Source organism: Callorhinus ursinus, unplaced genomic scaffold (genome assembly GCF_003265705.2).
Source record: "Callorhinus ursinus isolate GAN/ISIS: 27379988/994484 unplaced genomic scaffold, GSC_fseal_2.0 scaffold107, whole genome shotgun sequence".
Taxonomy (NCBI): domain Eukaryota; kingdom Metazoa; phylum Chordata; class Mammalia; order Carnivora; family Otariidae; genus Callorhinus; species Callorhinus ursinus.
Window position 1 is genome coordinate 1,398,446 of NW_027397169.1, and position 20,669 is coordinate 1,419,114.

At 49.7% G+C, this 20,669-nt stretch overlaps 1 protein-coding gene across 1 annotated transcript in view; it reads right to left on the reverse strand.

Annotated features, from left to right (window-relative positions):
• Window positions 1-20,392, reverse strand: part of LOC112816497 (mucin-16-like) — a 43,941-nt gene extending 23,549 nt beyond the window's left edge. The window contains exons 1-3 of the mRNA XM_073889441.1: window positions 20,062-20,392; window positions 7,361-7,465; window positions 4,067-4,177 (exon numbers count right to left, since the gene is read on the reverse strand). Of these exons, the coding sequence (XP_073745542.1) occupies window positions 4,067-4,177; window positions 7,361-7,465; window positions 20,062-20,335 (490 nt within the window). The 5' untranslated portion in view covers window positions 20,336-20,392. The remainder of the gene's footprint in view (window positions 1-4,066; window positions 4,178-7,360; window positions 7,466-20,061) is intronic.
• Between the last annotated feature and the right edge of the window lie 277 nt (window positions 20,393-20,669).

Below are 20,669 nucleotides of genomic sequence, written 5' to 3' on the forward strand. Positions count from 1 at the left end.
CCCCAGGGAGAACTGTTTCGGTGGCCATGGTTATACCTTTTATGGTAGGAATCTCGTTAATACTGTGTCCTGCTTCTTTGCTCTTGAGTGCTGGCCTCCCTGTTAACATGTTTGTAGAACGACTTACCATTTCATTACTCGTGACCCCTCTTGTAATTTTTTTTGCAAAGACTGGCAGCTGTGAGGTAGTTTGGCTGATCATGTTCCCCACAGATATTTCTTGAAATGTGTTCCCTTGAGGATGTGAAGTAGTGGTTGTGGATGTTGACACCAATTTCCCAGTAGCCCAGTCAAGAGTGGGCAGAAAATCAGGCTGAGAATTGGATTGGAGGATATTGGGTTCAATCTTTGTATTTGGATGGTCAGTAGTCCAACTTGTGCTTAAATCATGAGGAAGTGAGGGGCTCATTGTCTCAGTACCAGAAGTTGTTGAGATGGGCATAGATGTAGTTGTGTCTGAAGGACTCCATGTTCTCTTATTTGTGGACTTCGTCTCTTTAGCTGAAGCATAAGATGGAATGTGCAGGCTGGTTCCAATGATGGTCACAAGACCATGGGGAGTAGATAAAGAGCCTGATTCAGTGCTAGATACTAAGGATGAAGTTGTGCCCATTGCAGAACTTGTTTCAGGAGAACCTGTGTCTGTTATAGCCCAGGGGCCTGATGTTGGGGTAGAAGCAGTTGTAGGTGACCAGGTGGAAGCAGGCTCTAGGGAAGACATGCTGGTCTCCGTGGCCAGGGTGCTCACTCTCCTCTCTGGGTTAGACATGGTAGTCAGGACTGAGTTTGTTCCCATGGTGGTGATAGTGGTGGAGACATCTGGAGTGGGGGCTGTGGTTACACCCATGACGCTCACTTCTGCAGGAGATGAGGTCTCTGACAGTTGTCCAGGCATAGAGGAAGCATCACTAGTTGCTACACTTGGGATGGCCACTAGAGTCTTAGATCTCATTGAAGGAAATGTGATAGATGGTGAAGAGCTCATTACTCCTCCTGAGGCATTGGTGAAGCTGGTAATGGCTTGGCTTTTAAAGGTCAGAGATGGTGATGTGGTTTGTTCTATGGAGGTTAGATGCAATGTGTCTGTGGCCTCTGGGGATGCACCATGAATCCGATCACTCCCAGTTGTCTTCTCTGACCATGTGATAGCAGATGAATAAGCCTCACCCACAGATATACTTGCCTGTTGTTCAGCTGTTGCAATAGCTACTGCTGAGGAAGAAAGTATCTTCCCCGCGGAACTGTTTTTGGGCAAACCTGTGACATACAAGTGGGCAGCTGTGTCTGTGACAGTCCATGGAGAGGTCCCTGGTGCCTGGGTGCTGCCTGTGGTCCTGGACTTCCTCTCTGGGCTAGGCATTACAGTTGAAACTGACCTTGCTCCCTTGGGGCTGGAGGGGATGACCTCCATTGTAAGGGCCCCACCCTTGCTTGTTAGTTCTGTAGATGATGTCACAGAAAGGGCTCCAGCTGGAGATGTGGTTTCAGTGGTCTCCAATCCTGTGATGAACTCAGACTTGGGCCCCACGAAAGGGGAGGTAGCAGGTACAAAGGAGCCAGCTTTCTCTCTTGCCACACTGATGAGGCTGACAGTGGCTGAGCCTTCTGACCTATCGGAATGGGGGGTGGTAATAGCTGTGTTTGGGTCCACAGGGGAGGCACTCAGTGTTGGGTCACTCCCAGCTGTCCGCTTTGACCATGGACTAGCAGATGAGTAAGCCTCCCCCACAGATCCACCTGTCTGCTGTTCAGCTGTCACTGCCCTTTTACTGAAGGCAATGGAAGGAGCGACCATGCTGCTGACCCATGTCTTGGTTTTAAGTTCAGATTTCTCTGTCGCTGAGCCTGTGGCTACCTTGGGGGTTATAACTAAACTTGTCGCAGAGTCCTGAAGGCCAGTGGAAGATGTGCTAGAAGGGAAATGCTTGTCCATTGTGGTCCCTTCCGTGGAACCAAGCCATGTGGACAAGTCCATTTCAGTTGTTTTAGAAGTCAGGACTGAGCTGACTTGCTGGACATTCCTTGTGGAAGTTGACTCTCGGTGGAGGAAAGACATTGTTCCTCTTGACTGGCTTGTCCCTTCTGGTGTCCCAGAGTATATAGTGGCCTGAGCTTCAACTGGATATGGGGAGGGTGAGATGTTATTTGTAACTACCACTGTTTCTGTAGATGATTCTGCTGGCACCACAGTTCCTGTGGACAAGTGAAGGAGTCTGGTGCTGCCACTCCCTGTGGTCAGGGATTGAAGGGTGGCCAGTCCCATCGTGGTGTCTGTGGGGGTAGTCTCTGTTGGAGTCTCCCTAAAAGAAGTTCCCACAGTGGTCCTGGTCTTGAGGCTGCTGCTGGGCTCCTTGGAGCTTGGATTTATGATATCTTCGGATGTTCCTGGGCTTCTGGTGGACAGGCCTGTGACTGAAACAGCTCTTCAGTTAGGAAGTATGCAAGGAGGTAAAAAAGGGGTTCTTATGGTTTTGATTCTCCTTCCTTTCTCCTTATAAATTTGCACATATTCTGCTCTTCTAGACGGCAGGAATCACATTGTCCTATCCTTGTATCTAATGTTGGGTATATGAGCTTGGTCTACTGGCTCGCAGAGCTCCCTCTGGCATCCTATGTTTCTCTATCAGTGTGGCCTCCATGCAGACCTATATACCACATCTCATGTCTTAAGGGAGGGTGAAGATTCTACCCAGGAACAGGGGAAAACTCTCCCACCTTTTGCTCTGTTTTTCCTCCTTTGTCAAGCCTTTAATCATTCTATTTTAGTCTGACATCTGCCTTTATCCCCTAGACTTCAAGACTGTGATTTTAATTAAAAGCTCTGTGGCTTGCTTTTAACAGGTCAAGAGAAGAGGTAGATCAAGGCATCTTACTTCCTATATATTTTCATATTCTTTCACCTCTCATCAGGAAAGGCAGGACATTTTTACTTTTTTTTTTTAAAGATTTTATTTATTTATTTGACAGAGAGAGACACAGCGAGAGAAGGAACACAAGCAGGGGGAGTGGGAGAGGGAGAAGCAGGCTTCCTGCAGAGCAGGGAGCCCGATGCGGGGCTCGATCCCAGGACCCTGGGATCATGACCTGAGCCGAAGGCAGACGCCTAACGACTGAGCCACCCAGGCGCCCCAGAACATTTTTACTTTCTAGCATAGAAAGACATGTCAAATGATTGCTTTCAGGAATCAGGGCAGCTGTATTCAACCACTTAAGCACCTGAAGTGGACATCTCTCACCTGTGGCCCGTGTACTAAATATTGTAACAGTGGATAGTATTATAATCATCTTGTAATTATGAATTGTCCCACAGAATAAACCAAGCATCTCAAGTGTACCTTTCCCTGTTCATGGCAATCCCTGACTTCAGTGATGGTGTCTGAGTTAGGAAAGCCCTTCACAATTGGTCAACTGATTTGTAGAGACACTATCTGTTCCTAAAGCTGAAGTGATTGGCTCTTGAACATATAAATTACTAAAGAGAAGCAATTTATATTAGAAATCAATAAATCTAGGGGCACCTGGGTGGCTCAGTTGCTTAAGCATCCAATTCTTGATTTCTGCTCAGGTCATGATCTCAGGGTCCTGGGATCGAGCCCTGTGCCAGGCTCTGTGCTCAGTGGGAAGTCTGCTTGAGGATTCTCTTCTTCCCTCTCCCTCTGCCCCTCCCCCCACTCTCTATGTCTCTAAAATAAATAAATAAAAACTTTAAAAAAAGAGAAAGAAATCAATAAATGCTCCATAAAAAGTATTGGTTGTTAGAGGGGAGATTGGTGGGGAGACAGGGTAAATGGGTGATGGGCATTAAGGAGGGCATGTGATATAATGAGCACAGGGTGTTATATGCAACTGATGAATCACTGAACTCTACATCTGAAACTGATGATACACCCTATGTTAACTAATTGAATTTAAATAAAATAAGTTAAAAATAAAAAATATTATCAATAGCCTCTGGATACAATAGCAGAAAGTTTTGATTATGTACCAGCGCATAGGACTTAGGCAATCAATTATTTTACTCCAGAGACTAGTGTTAAGCATAGTATACACAGATGATCATACATACCCAGGCTGAGGATAGTCACCAGAGGTGCAGGGTCACCTGTTGACCACGTGGTGCCTCCATATATTCCCTCACTCAGCTCCCTGGTGGTGGTTGCCACAGACTCCTGAGTCCCTGAAGGATAAGAGGATTGAGGTGTCAACCTAGCATTCCCTCAAGATGTGCATACACAAGAAATGCTTTCACTAGACACTGGCTCAGCCATGTCTTCATCTGTCTCTGAGAAGGCACATTGCAAGGAAGAATTCTCTTGTTGGCATGAAATCAAACCCACAAGATGGCCTGCATCATAATTATAGAAGAGCTTCTTGTTGATGGTGAGACTGCTGAATTGATTGGTCTCAGGCAAAAGCATTTGGTGATATTCTGTCTCCATCACCTATAAATATGTGAATTCACCATTGGTTAATTTTTCCCTCCCATGTTTTAGACTCCATGAGTACAATCAGGATTATACCATGGATTATTATATCAAATTAGTAAGCACATGCAAATACTATGTCTTGGTTATGCACTTTGTCATTTTCCTTTAACATTCTTTTATAACTATCATCATGCAGACTTTATATCTGGGGAGGGGAAAGGTAGGCTCTGACTGGAAGGAACTGAATTTGGACCCAAGGATGCTGAAAGTGTCACTAGTTACATAGAGAAGGTAAATGATTCTACTAGATATGTGGAACCAGAAGGACATTCTCAGAAGGAATTCTCTCTCCTCCTCATTGAATAGTATCCACCAAATCTCAGAATGCCAAAGCAAGGGAAGTCAGGAACTAGGTTCTTACTTGTAAATGGGATAGAGTTATCAAGACTTGGAGCTGAGCTGGTCTCTACATCAGGGGAGCTCTCCTCAGTGGCTATAGTCACAGCTACACCATACGTGGTAGCCTTTGGTGGCCTGGCCAAAGAAGTCACCTCAGGGGCCTTGTCTTCTCCCACAGCAGTGCTCAGGGACCAGAAGGAATCTTCTGGGGAGCCAGGGCCTAGGGAAGCTGTGGTTTTCTAGGATTGAATGTTTGTGGATGATGTGGATGGTGTTAGTCCTGAGGCAGGTAGAGGAGAATTAGGGGTTCTGGATCTCTCTGCTTTGGAGGAAACAGAAGAAGCTGAGGTTGAACTTGAGGCAGGTACCAGGGAGGACAGAGATTTGGTCTCTTCTCCAAAAGAAGGTTTGTCTATGATGGAGCCTCTAACTCTCTGTTCCTAGGAGTGATCATCAGTGAGAGTAAAAAACCCTGAGTCTCAGCAGAGAGGACACTTCCCAGGAGGTTGTGGTTGTGGTGTCCAGAGTAAGAGTGCTATTTGCTATAGTCCTAGATGGGCTTGTTGGTGTGTTGAAGGTCATGTGTAAAGAATCTGCCATGGGAGGGAGAGAGAATGGTTGCTGTTGGCTCTGCCAGGGAGGTCAGTGTCACCCACTGACTGAGTAAATCTGGGCTAGGTAGTCAGTCATAGGAAGTGAACTTAGTCCCAGTGATTTCAGTAGTAGTATCACGGAACATTTGGGAAAAACCATGCCGAGTCTGTGCCTGTGCTGGAATCCTGAGAAGTACTAGTCTCCCTCAGTCCAAGAGATTGGGAGGAACCAGTCTGCCCCAGTCCTTGCAGACTTAGGAAAAATGGAGGCTGAAATATAAAGGTTGGTGGCCTCCATAGTGAAGGCTGTAACCATTGGTGGTGTGAGCTTGTGTGATTCTGAGTGGGTAGAAGCAGAAGAACATGGTCAGCCCCAGAAGTGGTCACCAGTACATCTGTGAAAGGATGAGTTCCCTCTGTGTCTGTGGTGGTCTCCGAAGCAGCTAGTGTCTCTGCTGAGGTATTGATCCAAGTTGGAGAACTGTTCCCAGTTTCTGTGATCTCAGGTGAGTGAGTGACCCATCAGTTGGCCAAGACCCCCATCATCTCAGTGGTCAGTGGTATGTCACTTCTGAAAGTGGGTGACATTGTCATCTGTAGGGTAGGAGCCTTTAAGCTCTGTCCCTTGGAACTTATACTCAGAGTCAGATTTCCTTCAGGAAGAGTCATTGCTACTGGGGACTTGTGCCCTGACATTGTAAATGTCATGGTGAGAGTTGAAGGAGAACTCTGCTTGCCCTCCATGCTGCTAGGGACTGGTGTTCCCACGATGGCTACTTCTGCGCTGCTGACCATCCAAGGATGCTTGACCCCATCTGTCCTGGACCCTGAAGAGAAGGCCTGTATAGAGATGGTTTCAGGCTCCAGAATGAGTTCCTGGGAACTTGTATCCCTCTGAGCGGTTGACCTGGTGATAGTTGCTGCTGATGGGTATTCACTGGTTTTCAAGATCAAGGTAGTTGCAGGGTCAGTCAGAGAAGCAAGAACCCTTTCTTGCTCATTTACATAAGGCTGTGTGCTTGGCTTTTCAGAAGTAATGGAAGCATATAGTGTTGGCAGTCTGATCTACTCCTGAAGTCTCAGCAAACATCTGCTGGCCATCAGGAGAAATTGTGACGTGATACAGCACAGTTGTCCCCCCAGCCCTCCGTTGCTAAAAAGTGTACTCATGATTTTAGGAAGTATTAGTGATTGTGGTGAGGTTTCCATGATTATCAGATTAATATCTTTTGAGCTTGTCCTGAGAGACCATTTAACAAATCTGTTTCTGACCACCTGAGGGAGAGTCTGTCCCTCCTTTTCTACACGTACTTCTCCTTCCCCATATTTGGCCTTATTCACCCCTGCCCGTGGTCCCTGTTCCCCCATCTGAAACCCCTGACCACTGAATATTATTTCTAAGAAATTAGGCCATAATTTAGCATCTATACTCTCTTATTATTTTCCATTTTGGAAACTCCTGTTCGGCTTTTAAAGAGAAACTAAGTGCAAGGAAAATTAGATTATAAAATAGGTCAGTCTCTAAACCTCTATCACTTCTTCCTGACAAGAGAGAACCATTTCTTTTTCAGATAAACCTCTGGGACACAGAGTTGACTTTCTCATGGCATCACATCTTCCAAGATGGTGTTTTTTTCCCATGTAAGGATCATTCCAGGAGCCATCAACCATCCCTGATCAATTCTTATCATGATAGTTTTGGACTTCTTTCAGTAAGAGCCATCCACTAATGAACATGTCCCGAACACAGAATGATCTCTTGTGTTCTTAGAGATACGTAAGATCTGTATTGAAGAAACAGGACCAAGAAACCTACATTCTTAGGAGAAATCCAGGTGGTACCAACTTCTCAGACTAGTTTTAGCAATAGCACAGTTTGCCAGAGAACAGAAAACATGCTTCCTAGAAAGACAAAGTTAAGCAGCAGCTATAATATCATACCTGCAGGGTCAACCACTGTCACAGGTGTTGAAGGGTCACGGTTCAGCCATGAGGAAGTTTCATATGTGGGGAAGTTAGTAATGGACATCATAGACCCATCAGTGCCTGTAGGAGAGACAGGTGGGTTGGACGGATATTGGTCAGTTTAGAAGGAATGCACTTGAGAAAAATCAACATGTGAACACTTTGGAAACAAAGATTATTTACAAGGAAGTGTTATTCAAAGAGTAGAGACAGGAGAATGTAGGTTCGGGGTGATTTGAATGCCAACTCTGCACAAGAATTGTGCCCATGAACAAGCACAATGGAGTAAGGTATTAATGGGCAGGAATTGACCCATTGATTCTCTTGTCTCTTTAGTGCCAGCATCAACAGAATCCACATAAAGTCTGGAGGTCATGGGCATCAAAGTGCTGGTCTATCCTATAAAGAATGGGCTGGTCAAAGAGGTATATGAGTGAAGCAGATGGCTGCCCAGGTGACTTTAAGCCAGATATTCTAACAGGACATATTGGAGGGCATATACTAGATAGTGTCAGGAAAGACTGTCAGATCCCTAATGGGAAGCAGTTTGCTTTATAGATAATGATAACTAAGGTGATGTGATCAGTCAACTCAGGGAGATGAGACAGACACAGAAGCCACAGACTTCTATGCCCACCAGTCTTACTGAGAAGGATCGTCAATCAGGGATACCTAGGGAAGCTTAGTCATGATGGGCTGATTCTCGTCTGGGTGAGAACGGGTGACCCCGAGAAGTTTCAAAACCTACACATAAAAACGTAGTATTCTACCACATTGTGTAGCAATTCCACTACTAGATATTTTCCCCAAAGCATTAAAAGGACTCAAACAGATATTTGTACACTAATGTTCATAGCAACATTTTGTCTATCGGTGATTCCCGATAGACAGAAGGAGGAGACAACCCAAATGTCCATCGTATATGAATAAACAAAAGGTGGTATATATCCACAATGGGATATTATTCAGCCTTAAAAAGGAAGGAAACTCTGACACCTGCTACAACATGGATGAACCTTGAAAATATCACACTAAGTGAAATAAGCCAGACACAAAAGGGCAAATAGTACATGATTCCACTTATATGAGGTCCCTAGGATGGTCAAGTTCATAGAGGACAGAAATAGAATGGTGATTTCAGAAGCAAGGAGAAGGGGAAAATGAAGAGTTAGTGATTAATGAGAATGGAGTTTCAGTTTGGGAAGATATAAAAGTTCTGGAGACGGATGGCGGGGACAGTTGCAGAGCCATGTGAATGTGCTTAATGCCACTGAACTGTATATTTTACCTCAATAGAAAAAAAGTTTTTAAAAAATGTGATACGCATGGGGCGCCTGGGTGGTGCAGTCGGTTAAGTGTCCGACTCTTGGTTTCAGCTCAGGTCATGATCTCAGGGTCCTGATCTCGGAGTTGTGAGGTCAAGCCCCATGTCAGGCTCTATGCTGAGTGCAGCGTATGCTTGTCTCTCTTTCTCCCCCTCTGCCCCTCCCTCCACTCATGAGCACTCTCTCTCAAATAAATAAATACATCTTTTTAAAAAAAAATGTGATATTCATCAGGAATGGCTACAAAGCACTACATCAAAAACTAATGATATATGGTGACTAACATAACATAATAAAATTTAAAAAAAAACAAAGCACAATATGGATGAGCAATCCCACACTCTGGGTATATGCAGGCGACTTCCACAGTGATCTAGAAAACCAGATAACAGGGAGCTGTGGTGGCCATCTTGGCCAACTGGACATTTCCCTGCAGCCAGAATCCTGAAGCGATACAAGTAAAACAGCCTGTCAAAAGAGGGGAGGGGATTTCTTACCATCTTCAATGACAAACCAAGGAAAACAAACCCATTTCCAAGAAGGCAGAGGCAGCGGGTCCTTACTCATGAGTGGGGGCAAGCTGTCAGGATGAGGAACAGCCGCTTCCTGACCCAGAAGCCTCACCTCTGTGGGGTAGGGCCTCTGACAGTGCAGAGGGGGATGTCTGGCGGGGCTCTGTCTCGGCTTCAGAAGAGATTAATGCTCCTGATGAGATTCTGGCCAGGTCAGTCTCCACTCCCAGGCTGCTGTGCTCTAGCCCTGGGTTTCTAGTCTTGGAAGAAGTGTGGCTGGTCTGTGCCAGAATGTTGGTAAATGCTGAGGAAGAGACCCAGTTTGAGGCAGTGGGATCTAAGGGAGAGGCCCTGGTCACTGCTGTGGTGGACAGATCAGAAGAATCAGGACTGTTGCTAATGGTGGGGGATGTGTAAATAGAGGAATTTATCCCCCCTCCGGAGGATGAGCTGGACTGTGGCATGGTAGAGCTCGTCCCCCCCCATCGTCCCCAGTGCCCACGGAAGATGTGGCCACCGGGGGAGACGGGGACGATCTCGTGCCCAGCAGTACAGAGGCCCGGGAGGAAGCAGTTTCCCCCATTGTGGGGGGAATGCCCAATGCAGTGGTCCCCTCGGGGGACACATCAGAGGTTGAAGAAGAGGATCGTGGCCCAACTCTCCTTACGGTCACTGATGATTCTGACGAGGGGCCGCTTTGCCTTCCGGGAGTGCTTGGAATTAAAGACAGAGATGGATTGCTCCCTTTGGCAACTAAACTTGTTCCCAGATCGACGGTGGTTTTTCCATGGTCAGATGTCTGAGTCACCCCTCTGCTGGTTTCCGCAGAGCTGGTAGTGAGACAAGGAGCCTCTGTAGACCACTGTGGGGGTGAGCTTGTCTCATCTTGAGACATGGCGCTGACCGGTCTTGCTGCCTCTGATGGTGTGAGTCCTTTCTTGGATGTCAAAGCGGTGAGTGCTGCTGGGGACATGGGCTTTGTCGATGGAGGAGTAATGCGGAGGGGTGGAGATGAGCTCTGCCCGGCTTCTGGGCTGGGGGGGACTGGAAGTCTGGATGCAGACACATCGGTGCTGCTTCTTGTCCCCCAGGCTGTGATACCTCTGGTTGTAGCGTCTGAGGTTGAATCAATGAATGAGGTGGATGCACTTGGTTCTGGGTCCATGGTGAGTTGGTAGGAGGCTGTGGCTGTGCCCCCTCCTAGGTGCTGGCCCACGGTGGTCAAATCTTTTTTTTTGGAAAGCACTGGTGTCTACTCCCGGACTTGAAAGTTCATGAGAAGGTACAGGTGTAGATGTAGCAAACGTTGTCTCGGATGAACTTGGACGTGAGACGTCAGGGGCAGTTGAGGCCATGTCCTCTGTTGAGCTGGTACTCAGCCACGTGGCCACGGGGAGAGACGAAGTGAGAGCCCACAGCCAAGAAGTGACTGTGTTCTCCTTACTGGTTGTCGGGGTCAAGGACTCACCTGAGGCATCAGAGGTCAGTTCCCATGTTCTGTTTCCAGAGGAGGCAGAGGCTGCTGCAGACACTGGTCCTGGCGTTGACTGTGTCCCAAATCCAGGGGATTTTTCTGCCCGATCTGTGCCCTGGGATTCAGTGGAGTGTTCAACTCTGCCTGTGCTGGTGCATGGTCTTGTGGCTGGGCTAGCGGGACCGGGTGTCCTTGGGATTTTAGGGCTTTCAGGGTGAGTAGCTGGGTGGGTGGACTCTGTTCTTGCATAGGTGTCCATGGCTCTGAGCTCCTTCACTGGGCGGGATGAGGAGACCTGAGCCGAACGTGTCTCTGTGGGATCCGGAGGGGTGACGTATGTGGTACCCCTGGTACTGGTCTTTCCGGGAACGGACATCTCAGGGGGTGATCCAGAAGAGTCAGACATTTCCTTAATGTCCATTTTTGCTATTGATACAGCAGTGGTGGCCTTCACGGAGGGGGAGGTGAGGGGTGGGTCAGAGCCAGTTTTCATCACTGTGCTGGGACTCTCTGAACAGGTGTGTATTCTGGAGCCGAAGCCGGATGAGCCCATTGATTCTGGGTGGATGCTGAAGGTAGGGACTCTCTCTTCTGACAGCCTCACTGATGGGGCTGACGTACCCAGGCTTTTCCCTGTATCGGCACTGGCTGGGGTCTTCCTGGGTGATGAGGACGTCGTAGAAGGTAAGTTGGGCAGGTCCCATGTACCAGTCTCAGTTGTGCCCGCTAGCACGCCTGTGGAGACTCCCTGGGCTACAAACATGGTGGTCACTGCGACTTTGGCAGCAGGAGCAGGAGATGAGGCTGGAAGCCTGCGCCAGTGACTTCTCGTAGAGCTGGGCTCCGGAGGTGAGTGAATTGTTTCTGGAGTCAGAGGTGGGCTGGTTTCATTGCCAGAAACCGTCATCCCTCCAGAGGGCACAGGATGGAGGGCATCAGACAACATGCCAAGCGAGTGGCTTGTCCTCCCCGCGGCGCCTGCAGCAGCTGTGGACGGAGACGCGGTTGCTGAGACTGGGACCCTGTCCATGGCCAGGGCTGCATCCGTGGATGTCTCCGATGGGGATGTGCTTCCAGGGGGCAGGCGGGTAGTTCTCAACTTCTGGTCGCCGCCCTCTCCCCTTGCGGGTTGTACCCTGCTGGAAGCCGGGGCACCAACAGCGGCTGGGCCTTTCGTGTTGTGTGTCGTGAGTGTGGCCGTGGGAGGTTCCCTTGGAGACATTCCTTCCATGGAGCCGGTGTTTAGGGAGCTGGATGTAGGAACCACACCAGTAGCAGCAGGAGGAGTGGCCGCGGCTGGAACGGCGCTTGGGGCTGAAGGGGACTTTGTCTCAAACTTGGGACTGGTGTCTGGCCAGCCGCCGTTGCGAAGGGCAGTGGGATAATTAACCGCGCTCGCGTGGGTCTGTGACCTCCCTGTCGTGGAAGTAAAGGCGGAGGTCCGAGATGACCGGGAAGCTGCAGGAAACTCAGGGCCCACTGAGTCTGCGCCGGTCTCTTCCGAGGCCGAGGAGGGCGATGGAGAATTCTGGAAACGCTAGTGATCCTGAGGGCTGTGGGGCCCCCTGACTGTTCCGAAGCCAGAGTCCTGGCTTTGGGGGTGCTGGGTGTGTCTGGGGCTTCAGGGGAGGTGCTGAGGGCGAGCACCCTCCCCGCTGTCCCTGCCCCCGAGGGAGAGGGACGGGCCAGGGCAGAGGTCGGACTTGTGACTCTTGTAACACTTGCTGTTGTATTTCTTGGTGTCATGGGGAAAGGGACAGCTGAGCTGGGCTCTGTTCTTTCTGTGGTCCCAGGGGTCCCTGTGGTCAGAGAAGAGGTAACTCTCTGCACTGAGAATGTGCTGGAGCCTGACCCTTGATCACCCAGATCCGAAGCAGGTGACAGGAGGGGCCCACGGGAGGTTAGCGTGCTGTCTCCCTCAGAACCGGGCTCGGGGGAGGCCAAACGACTTCCAGTGTCGGACGGAGTCAGTCCTGCGCTCGTCAGCTCCCTGGAATCTGGGGTCTCCCTAGATGAGGTCTCAGGATAGGTAGGAGAAAGCATCTCAGGTGATGAGTGTGCCTCCTGGAGTACTTGAACTAGCGGCTGTCCCCGTCTCAGCTGGAGAGGTGACGGGGGCACTTTTCCTGGTCTGACTCACACCTGCGGGTGTCTCAGATGAAGTGGCTCTTTCAGGGGCGCCGGTTGTGGCCAGTCTACTCCCTGTGCTTCTGCTTTCTGTCACCATGACCCCGGTGGGGACAGTCCACCGATGGGTGAGAGGGCCACGTCTGGCTTCCACGGGTGAAGTTCCTTCGGGAGGACTCCTCTTCGGAGTGGTGAGCCCAGGGACTTCCACAGTAGAAGGGCTCCCAGCTGTTTCCGTGACGTTTGATGCCACTCCAGGATTTGTCTCTGTCCACTGCGTGTGCTGGGGTTCACCAGCAGACTGAACCAAGCCTGCCTGGGTCTGTGCCGTGGCTGTTGGGGTGCTGGGAAAGGGTGCCATGGGGTGCTCAGTACTCTCCAGGGCAGCGGTGCTGGTGCTGTGCCCTGGCTGGGGGGAGGACCCCTGAGCATCACCTGTCTCCCTGCTGTCAGGGCTGGAGGCCGAGGTGACAGTCAGACTGTTCTCTCTGCAGGAGCAGAGGTTCTGGTCGTGGTCTCAGCTGGGGAAGTAAAAGGGCACTTTTGTTCACCGTGGTCACACCTGCGGGAACCTCACATCTCGAACTGGTGCCTGTGTGTGTCCCTGTGCATTCAGTGCTGTGGCCCCAAGGACTGGGTAAAGGCTATACCTTTTTGGGTTTTTACAATAAGCGGTGCTCTGCTGCCACCTAGTGGCGTAGTTCAGGGATGCTGCTACAAACCCCAGCGGCTCAGACCAGCCCGCCCAGCAAAGAATACTGGACCCCAAAGGTCAAGAAGGTTGAGGTCCAAAAAACTTGTCCCTACTGTACCTCCCACAACATCCTTCCCGTCACCTTCTATAATCATAGCGACATCCTTGCAGTTCCCCAGCCAAACAAATCATAATTCTGCACTCCTCTTTCCCTCTGTCCACAGTTAACACTCTCGTCTTTCACAAATTAATACCTATTCATCACTCAAGATTCAGTTCAAGCTAGTGTATTCATTCTTTTGTCCTCACTGAATTTCCTAAGTGTTCTACAGTGTGCACACATCCATTCCACTGGGATTTGCAGGAAAGTCTGAGAAGGAAAATAAATATTGGTGTGGGGAACAGAGACAGAAGGAAAAAAAATAAGTTTCCTTACAACTTAGAAGGCAGTCAGACAAAGACAATTATCATATGATCTCACTAATATGTGGAATTTAAGAAAAAAAACAGAGAATCATAGGAGAAAAGAAGGAAAAAAAATAGAACAAGATGAAATCAGAGAGGGAGACAAACCATAAGAGACTCTTAGCTCTAGGAAACAAACTGAGGGTTGCTGGAGGGGAGGTGGGTGGGGAGATGGGGCCACTGGGTGATGGGCATTAAGGAGGGCACTTTTTGTGATGAGCACTGGGGGTTATACGCAACTGGTAAGTCACTAAGTTCTATCTCTGAAACTAGTAATATACTATATGTTAATTAAATTGAATTTAAAAATTAAAAAGGTATTGCGATAATTAAAAAAAGATCATTATTAAATACAATTATGTCCTTTAGGTGCTGTATATTAGTAATTGATACTCCTGCTCAAACTAGGATTAAGGTTCTGTTTGGGGGCAAACTCCTGGAGTTTCTAATTTATAACTGTATTGTGAAAGATACACGACAGTAATTCAACATTTGATTTTTCTTAGTTTATTTAAAAATCATTTTAGTGTCTTAGTGAATGTTTTTGTTAGTCTGCATTTGTTGTTGTTGATTAGTATATTACTTTATTTTTAAATTGTGATAGAAGTTTGATTATTTTTATCTTTAATGTGAGAGAGGCTGTAAACATTAAATATGTACATAAATGTAAACATTAAAAAAAATTTCCTTACAACTTACAGCCCCTTGACAAATCCTTGAAACAGGCAGAGTGACCTTCCTCTAGGAACCCAGCTGCCTCTGTGTTAATACTTTGCAAAGGGCAAAAGGCCGTCTTAGCTTAACATTAGCCCGAACTCCAGGACCCTGTTAGTCTCGAACATATAAAAGTTCCTTTGGAAACTCCATCTCTACCCCCAAGATACATGTTAGCAATCACCCTCCAAGCATATGGCCCCCTGATAGACCTCTGAAGGGTCTCAGGACTAAGGTTGTACTAGACAGTAGTAAATGACCCCTCAAGGTCCTGAAAACCTTAGAGACTAATGCTCTGCCTAACCCCCTCCCAACTTGAAAGTATATAATCAGCCAACCCTCACGATCCCACTGCGGCTCTTTCTGTCCACCCACGGGTCCTGTCTCCGTGCTTGAATAAAATCACCTTTTTGCACTGAACACATCTCTAGAATACTTTCTTGACCTTTTGCTCTAAACCCCCACATTTCCGCATCAAATATCACTGCTCACTTTTTTTTCTTCTGTAATACGAATTTTAAAAATACACAGCTCAATCATCTCCTCCTCCGGAAGGTCTTCTTTGAAGCTGTGGGATTGTGATTTATAATAAGAAATGCATACATTTGGCTTTTGTTCCTGCTTTTGGCAAAGAACTCCTAAAACCCCTTGGAATTTCCTAAGTGAAGAGAGCTATAAAGGTGTCTTTTGTTATGTTAATGAGGTGGCTTTGGGGAAAACACCTAAGGATCGGGGCCTGTGGGGTGGGGGGAAGTTGGATACCAACCAAGTGATTAGAGGGTTGGAACTTTCAAGGGGTGGGGGAGAGTGTCTAGAGGTTGAGTTCAATGGCCAGTGGCCAATGATTTAACCATTCCTATGTCAGGAAGCCTCCATAGAAACCCAAAAGGACAGGCTGGGAGAGCTTCTGGGTTGGGAGCATGTGGACATGTGAGTGTGGTGCCCCCTCCCCCTTCCTTGCCCTCTGTGTCTCTTCCATCTGGCTGTTCCTGAGTTATATCCTTATATAAGAAACCAATAACCTAGTAAGAAAACTGTTATGTTACTCTGAGTTCTGTGAGCTTTTCTAGCAACCTGCGAGGAGGGGTTGTGGAAACCTCTAATTTATGGTTACCTGGTCTTGCATTTGGTATCCTGAGCTGGAGGGGGTTGTTGGAACCTCCAATTTGTAGCGGGTTGTTCAGAAGCACAGCTAACAGCCTGGGCTTGCAAATGGCACCTGGTGTGGGGGGAGGGGGCAGTCTGGTAGGACTGAGCCCTCAACCCGAGGAATCTTGATGCTACCTCCAGATAGATAGATAGATAGATAGTGTCAGAATTGAACTGAATTCTCAAACACCCTCCTGGTGTCACACTGGAGATTGGATCCAAGAACCTAAAAGGAGCCCTTCCTGCGTGGGAGAGTCCCCTTGTCTGCTCTCAGCACCAATGTGTAACCCTTCAGCCACACTGCTACTGTATCTCAATTATCTGGTGACATATTGCAATAGACCGGAAGCTTCTAAAGGGTGGAAATTGCCTTTGGAACCTGCATCTCCCCTGCATATCAGTGTCTTGCATCCACTTGTTGCATGAATGAATCAAAGCACGAATGACTTCAACTCATGAGAGTACAACCTGAGCATACATGTCATAGCAATGGGATGAAAGTAAAATTCACTGGCCCATTCACATATTAAGTCTCTACTGTTCACAGAAATCTTGCGCTGAGCTAAAGCTGACATCAGCTTCCTTAGACATCTGTAGATAATCTGTCCCGCAGAAAGCTGCCACCTCCATCAGAGGGGTAGAAGTTGATGGAGATAGAGGTGATCATGGTGAAATCAAAAAATTATTCAAGATCTCTGTGCTGGGTCCTCGCTTTGTATCTGTTGCCCCACTGACTCTCCATCACCCTGTAAAATTCTTACTATTGAATGAATTAATATATGCAAACAGTATTTGACACATAGAAAGGCACCCAACCAAACTCCCTGGCATCATAGAATTCTACCTTCTTGGGACAACCGAATGCAGAGGTAATATAACCAAGATCATTTTTTTCCTCATATCCAAGGTAGACAGCTCCCTCCAGGACCAGAGTGTCACCAGCTACCCCTCCACCCCCTCTTTCCGTTGATCTTGGCAGGATGGTCTCTGTAGGAGGCAATGGAAGATACAAGGAGCCATGGGACATACATCAGGCCACTCTTTCCCTGAACGCAGAATTCTTTCTGAGAAGGTTCTGGTTTAGAGTCCAAAGCCGAGGTTACGCACTGACTTTCTGTCCTCCAACTGGTAAGGAGTGAAATCTCAAAACAGGTAAGGGTCAGGATTGTGAAAACTCGCTAGAACACAAAAGGAACTTTTACGACCGAGTAGGTCAGGTTACCATCTTGTAAGCAGTTAAAAGATGGATGCAGGTGGAGCACAGAGAGGTCTCGGGGGCATGTCTCAGAAGCCAGAGACTGGTGTAAATGTTCCCAGAGGTCCTGACAGAGATAAGACCAGTATTCCCAAGAAGACACAGCCCCCAGGGCAAGGATCCCGGCACAGAGGACGGCAGCCTTCTTGCAAAAAAGATGCTTTGGAAGAAGCAAAGACAGGATGTTTAGCATCATCCCTGGCCTCTCCCCACCAGATGTCAGTAGCCCCTGCCCTCCTGGTTGTGACAACCAAAAATCTCTCCAGACACCGCCAGTGTCCCCCAGAGGGCAAAAATCACACCGAGTTGAGAACCACTATTTTGGAGGTATTTTTTAATTTAATCTAGATTTCACAACTACTCGATCACACATTTGTTCTCACATTATAGATGAGAACCTGGAGGCTTAAAGAGGTTATCTCACTTATCCAGGAAGTGGCAGAGGTGGGATTTGTACCCAGGCTCTCGGGCAACAGTGTGGGTATTGTTAACTGCTTTCTGTGTTGCTTCTTTCTCATCCGAATATAGGGAACCACTTAGACTCCAGGATGGGGAAGACCCATCACCCAGGGGCAAGGAGCGGAGGGCAGCATGAAGAACCCAGATGGGACTCCGGCCTCAAATTCCCTCTTCTTGTCTGCACTGGTTCCCACCAAGAGGACATCTGAGTAACAGGAGACTGGCCTGTGCATGTGCCAGAGCTGATGGTTAGGTCCAGGCTGGGACCCATTGCCACCATTTGCATCCAGGACAGCATGCAGATGTGGATAGAGAAGGTGAATCGGCAGCCAGGAGTCTACTGTCAAGAGTGAGTGGGTCCCTGTGTAGGCCCCTGTGTCTGGCCTTGACACTCCCAGAAGCTGGGAAGGGCTCATTCACCGGCTCAAACTGCCCACCTGGGGGTAGCCCTGGGAATATCAAGTGACAGGCTGGACAAGAAGAAACCCAGGGCTGCCCCACCTGCCTGGACCCCATCACCTTCCTTTTGCGAGGAGGCCACCCAGTAACTGGGAAGAAAGGTGACCGTTCCTTGAGGCTCAGGGGAAACATGAACAAATCTTTCCTCTTTTCCAAGAGATGAGTCCCCGGCACACAGGATGCGCACAATACAAGATGGCGGTGACTAAGGTCCTTTGGGATCTTGGAGTGTCTCAGCCCCAAGGCGAGGAGGGAAAGAGCACAGGGTACAGATGCGGGAAAACATGGATTGGGTCCAAGGTGGAGGGAGAGGTGAGTGAGGAAAGGATTTCCCCCAACTCTGGAATGTTTTAAAGAATTACTCTTGGGGGAGATGGAAGCTCAGAAAGGTTAAATGTCTGGCCCAAGAACACACAGCCTGTGAGGGCTAGATTTAGATTTCTTTTCATCTCTGCCAGGGATTAAGGGAGACTTGTCCAGCATTTCAGTCAAAAGTCCTGGAGGGTGTCTGGATTGATTCCAGGGGAATCCCTGCCCTGAGAGGTGTTCCAGGTACTATGGAAATGACGGGGCGGTGGGGAGGGGTGTACAGGAGACCAGCACTCCCCGGGACAGGGGCAGGAGTTTACCCTGCTCGAACAGCACCCTGGCTTCGGACTTGGGAGTGAGCTTCGGGGACAAAAGTTGTTAAACAAGCCTCTGTTTGTGGCTACGTGCTTGGGGACAACTCAGGGGGACACGCTCCATTGGATCGGAGGTAGTGGGGTTGTCCCAACCCGTACAAAGCCGCCCACTATTCAGATCATTGTGTGGATGCCTCAAAATGACATCTAACCACAAAGCTCTTCCCGGGGCCAGAGCTGGGCCTCCGTGACTCAGGGCTGGGGGGCTGGGGAGCCTTCCCCACCTGCTCTGGGAGCTGCAGCCTGGCCTGGGTGAGGAAAGGGCAGGGCGGCTCCCAGGCTGCCACTGTCCAGGGTCTCATGCCCTTCCACGAGGGGGAAGCCCCTCTCAACTGCCCTTGGTGGCCTCCGTTTCCCAGCGAAACATTGAGGATAGTCCTTTCTCCTGGGACGAGTAAAGGAACAAGTACTTAAGCACCTGGCAGATGGTAGATGCCCCCTTCTCCAAGTCTCCCTTATGTCTTGCATACCCCAAGAGGTTTGGCTAGAGAGCCCAGACTGGAGTAAAATAGTCCAGGGGGCTGGACAGCCCAGGAGCCACAGGTAGGGAATCGTGGACCTTCTCTCTGTACAGGAGAGAGTCTGGTCTCTCCCCACAGCATGCAAACACATTGAGCTGGACCCCTGCCTCTCCCTAAGGCCGGTGGGTTTCCTCTAGGCAACGAGGTCCAAGCAAATCCCCCCCAAATGACCAACAGGCCCGCAAAGTCCCCTTTGGGATCTAAGAACACACCTCCCCTAAACCTCACAGGCTGCCTTTCGGTTTCCACCCCTCCCCTGTGGCTTCCCCTATGGTGCAGCCCAAATACGCTCACATCACACTGACCTAACCCAGACACACTAACCCTGCGCACACAGATCTCCCTGCCTGGACGGCCCTTCCCTCTCTTCCACCGATCCTGCCTGAAGAAATCCCTGCCAACCCCAAGGCCAGCCCACTGTTTGGGCAGACTCCCGGCTGTCGGTGCTCCTGCTCAGCCTCGCGCCCCTTGTGAGCGGGTGGCCGCCCGCCTGGCCTGCCGGCCAGGAGCTCCTGGAAGCCCGGCACTGTGACGGGCTCATTTCCCACCCGAGAGCTAGGCACAGGTGCTGGGAGCAGAGGTGTCAAGGGAAACAACCCCAAGGCGGTGAGGAAGCCCCGCAGGAAGGAATGAACGATCCCGGCGGATAGTTCCTTCATGGCGCAGCGGTGTTGTGAATTTGCCTGGCAATTGGGAAGACGCAGCCTCATCAGGCCAGCAGTGGCCTCGGACTTTGCCAGAAAGCTGAAGACCTCCTGGGTGCCCGTGGGGGCTGGGGAAGCCTGAGGCACTTGTCCCTCTGTCCCTCTCCTCGACTGGCCCCAGCCCAGCCCCACTTACCTGGCCCACAGATGAGGAGGAGGCTCAGAGCCAGAGGTAGCAGGTGCCCGCGCTGGCGGCCCGGGTATCCGGGGCCCTCCCAGCCCATGCTCCTGCCTGGCCGCCCGGGGCTGTGCTCCTCACCCCCTGCACGAGTCCCGGTGACTGAACCCAGCCCAGCGGGGCCCTGGCTCCTGGGAGGGTGGTGAGGACACGCCTTGCTGAGCTTCCCTAGAGGGGCAGGGCCTGCCTTGGAGGAAGCAGTGGTTCGCTGCCGGCAAAGGTCAGCCGGCATTTCTCATGCCCCTGTAGTGACTAACACCTGCAAACCGATACCCTCTGTGAGGAGGGGCGGGAGGGGACAGCCACCCCCCAGCCAAGCCTGGCTCCCGGGGGTGTCAAACCGAGAGACCCCCGTGGGTCCATCTGGGCTGAAGGGAGGACAGGGACCCAGGGCAGGGACCCGTCCCATTCTCTGAAGCCCCTGACCTGTACCGGACGCCTTCCTGCTCAGGGGCTGGCACCACCAGACTGGAGCTGGGTGGACCCTCCCTGGGGGAGGCACGTCTGGCTCTGGGCGTTTTGGAATGTGCGGGAGTGGACAGGAGACTGCATTCCCAGGTGGGGAC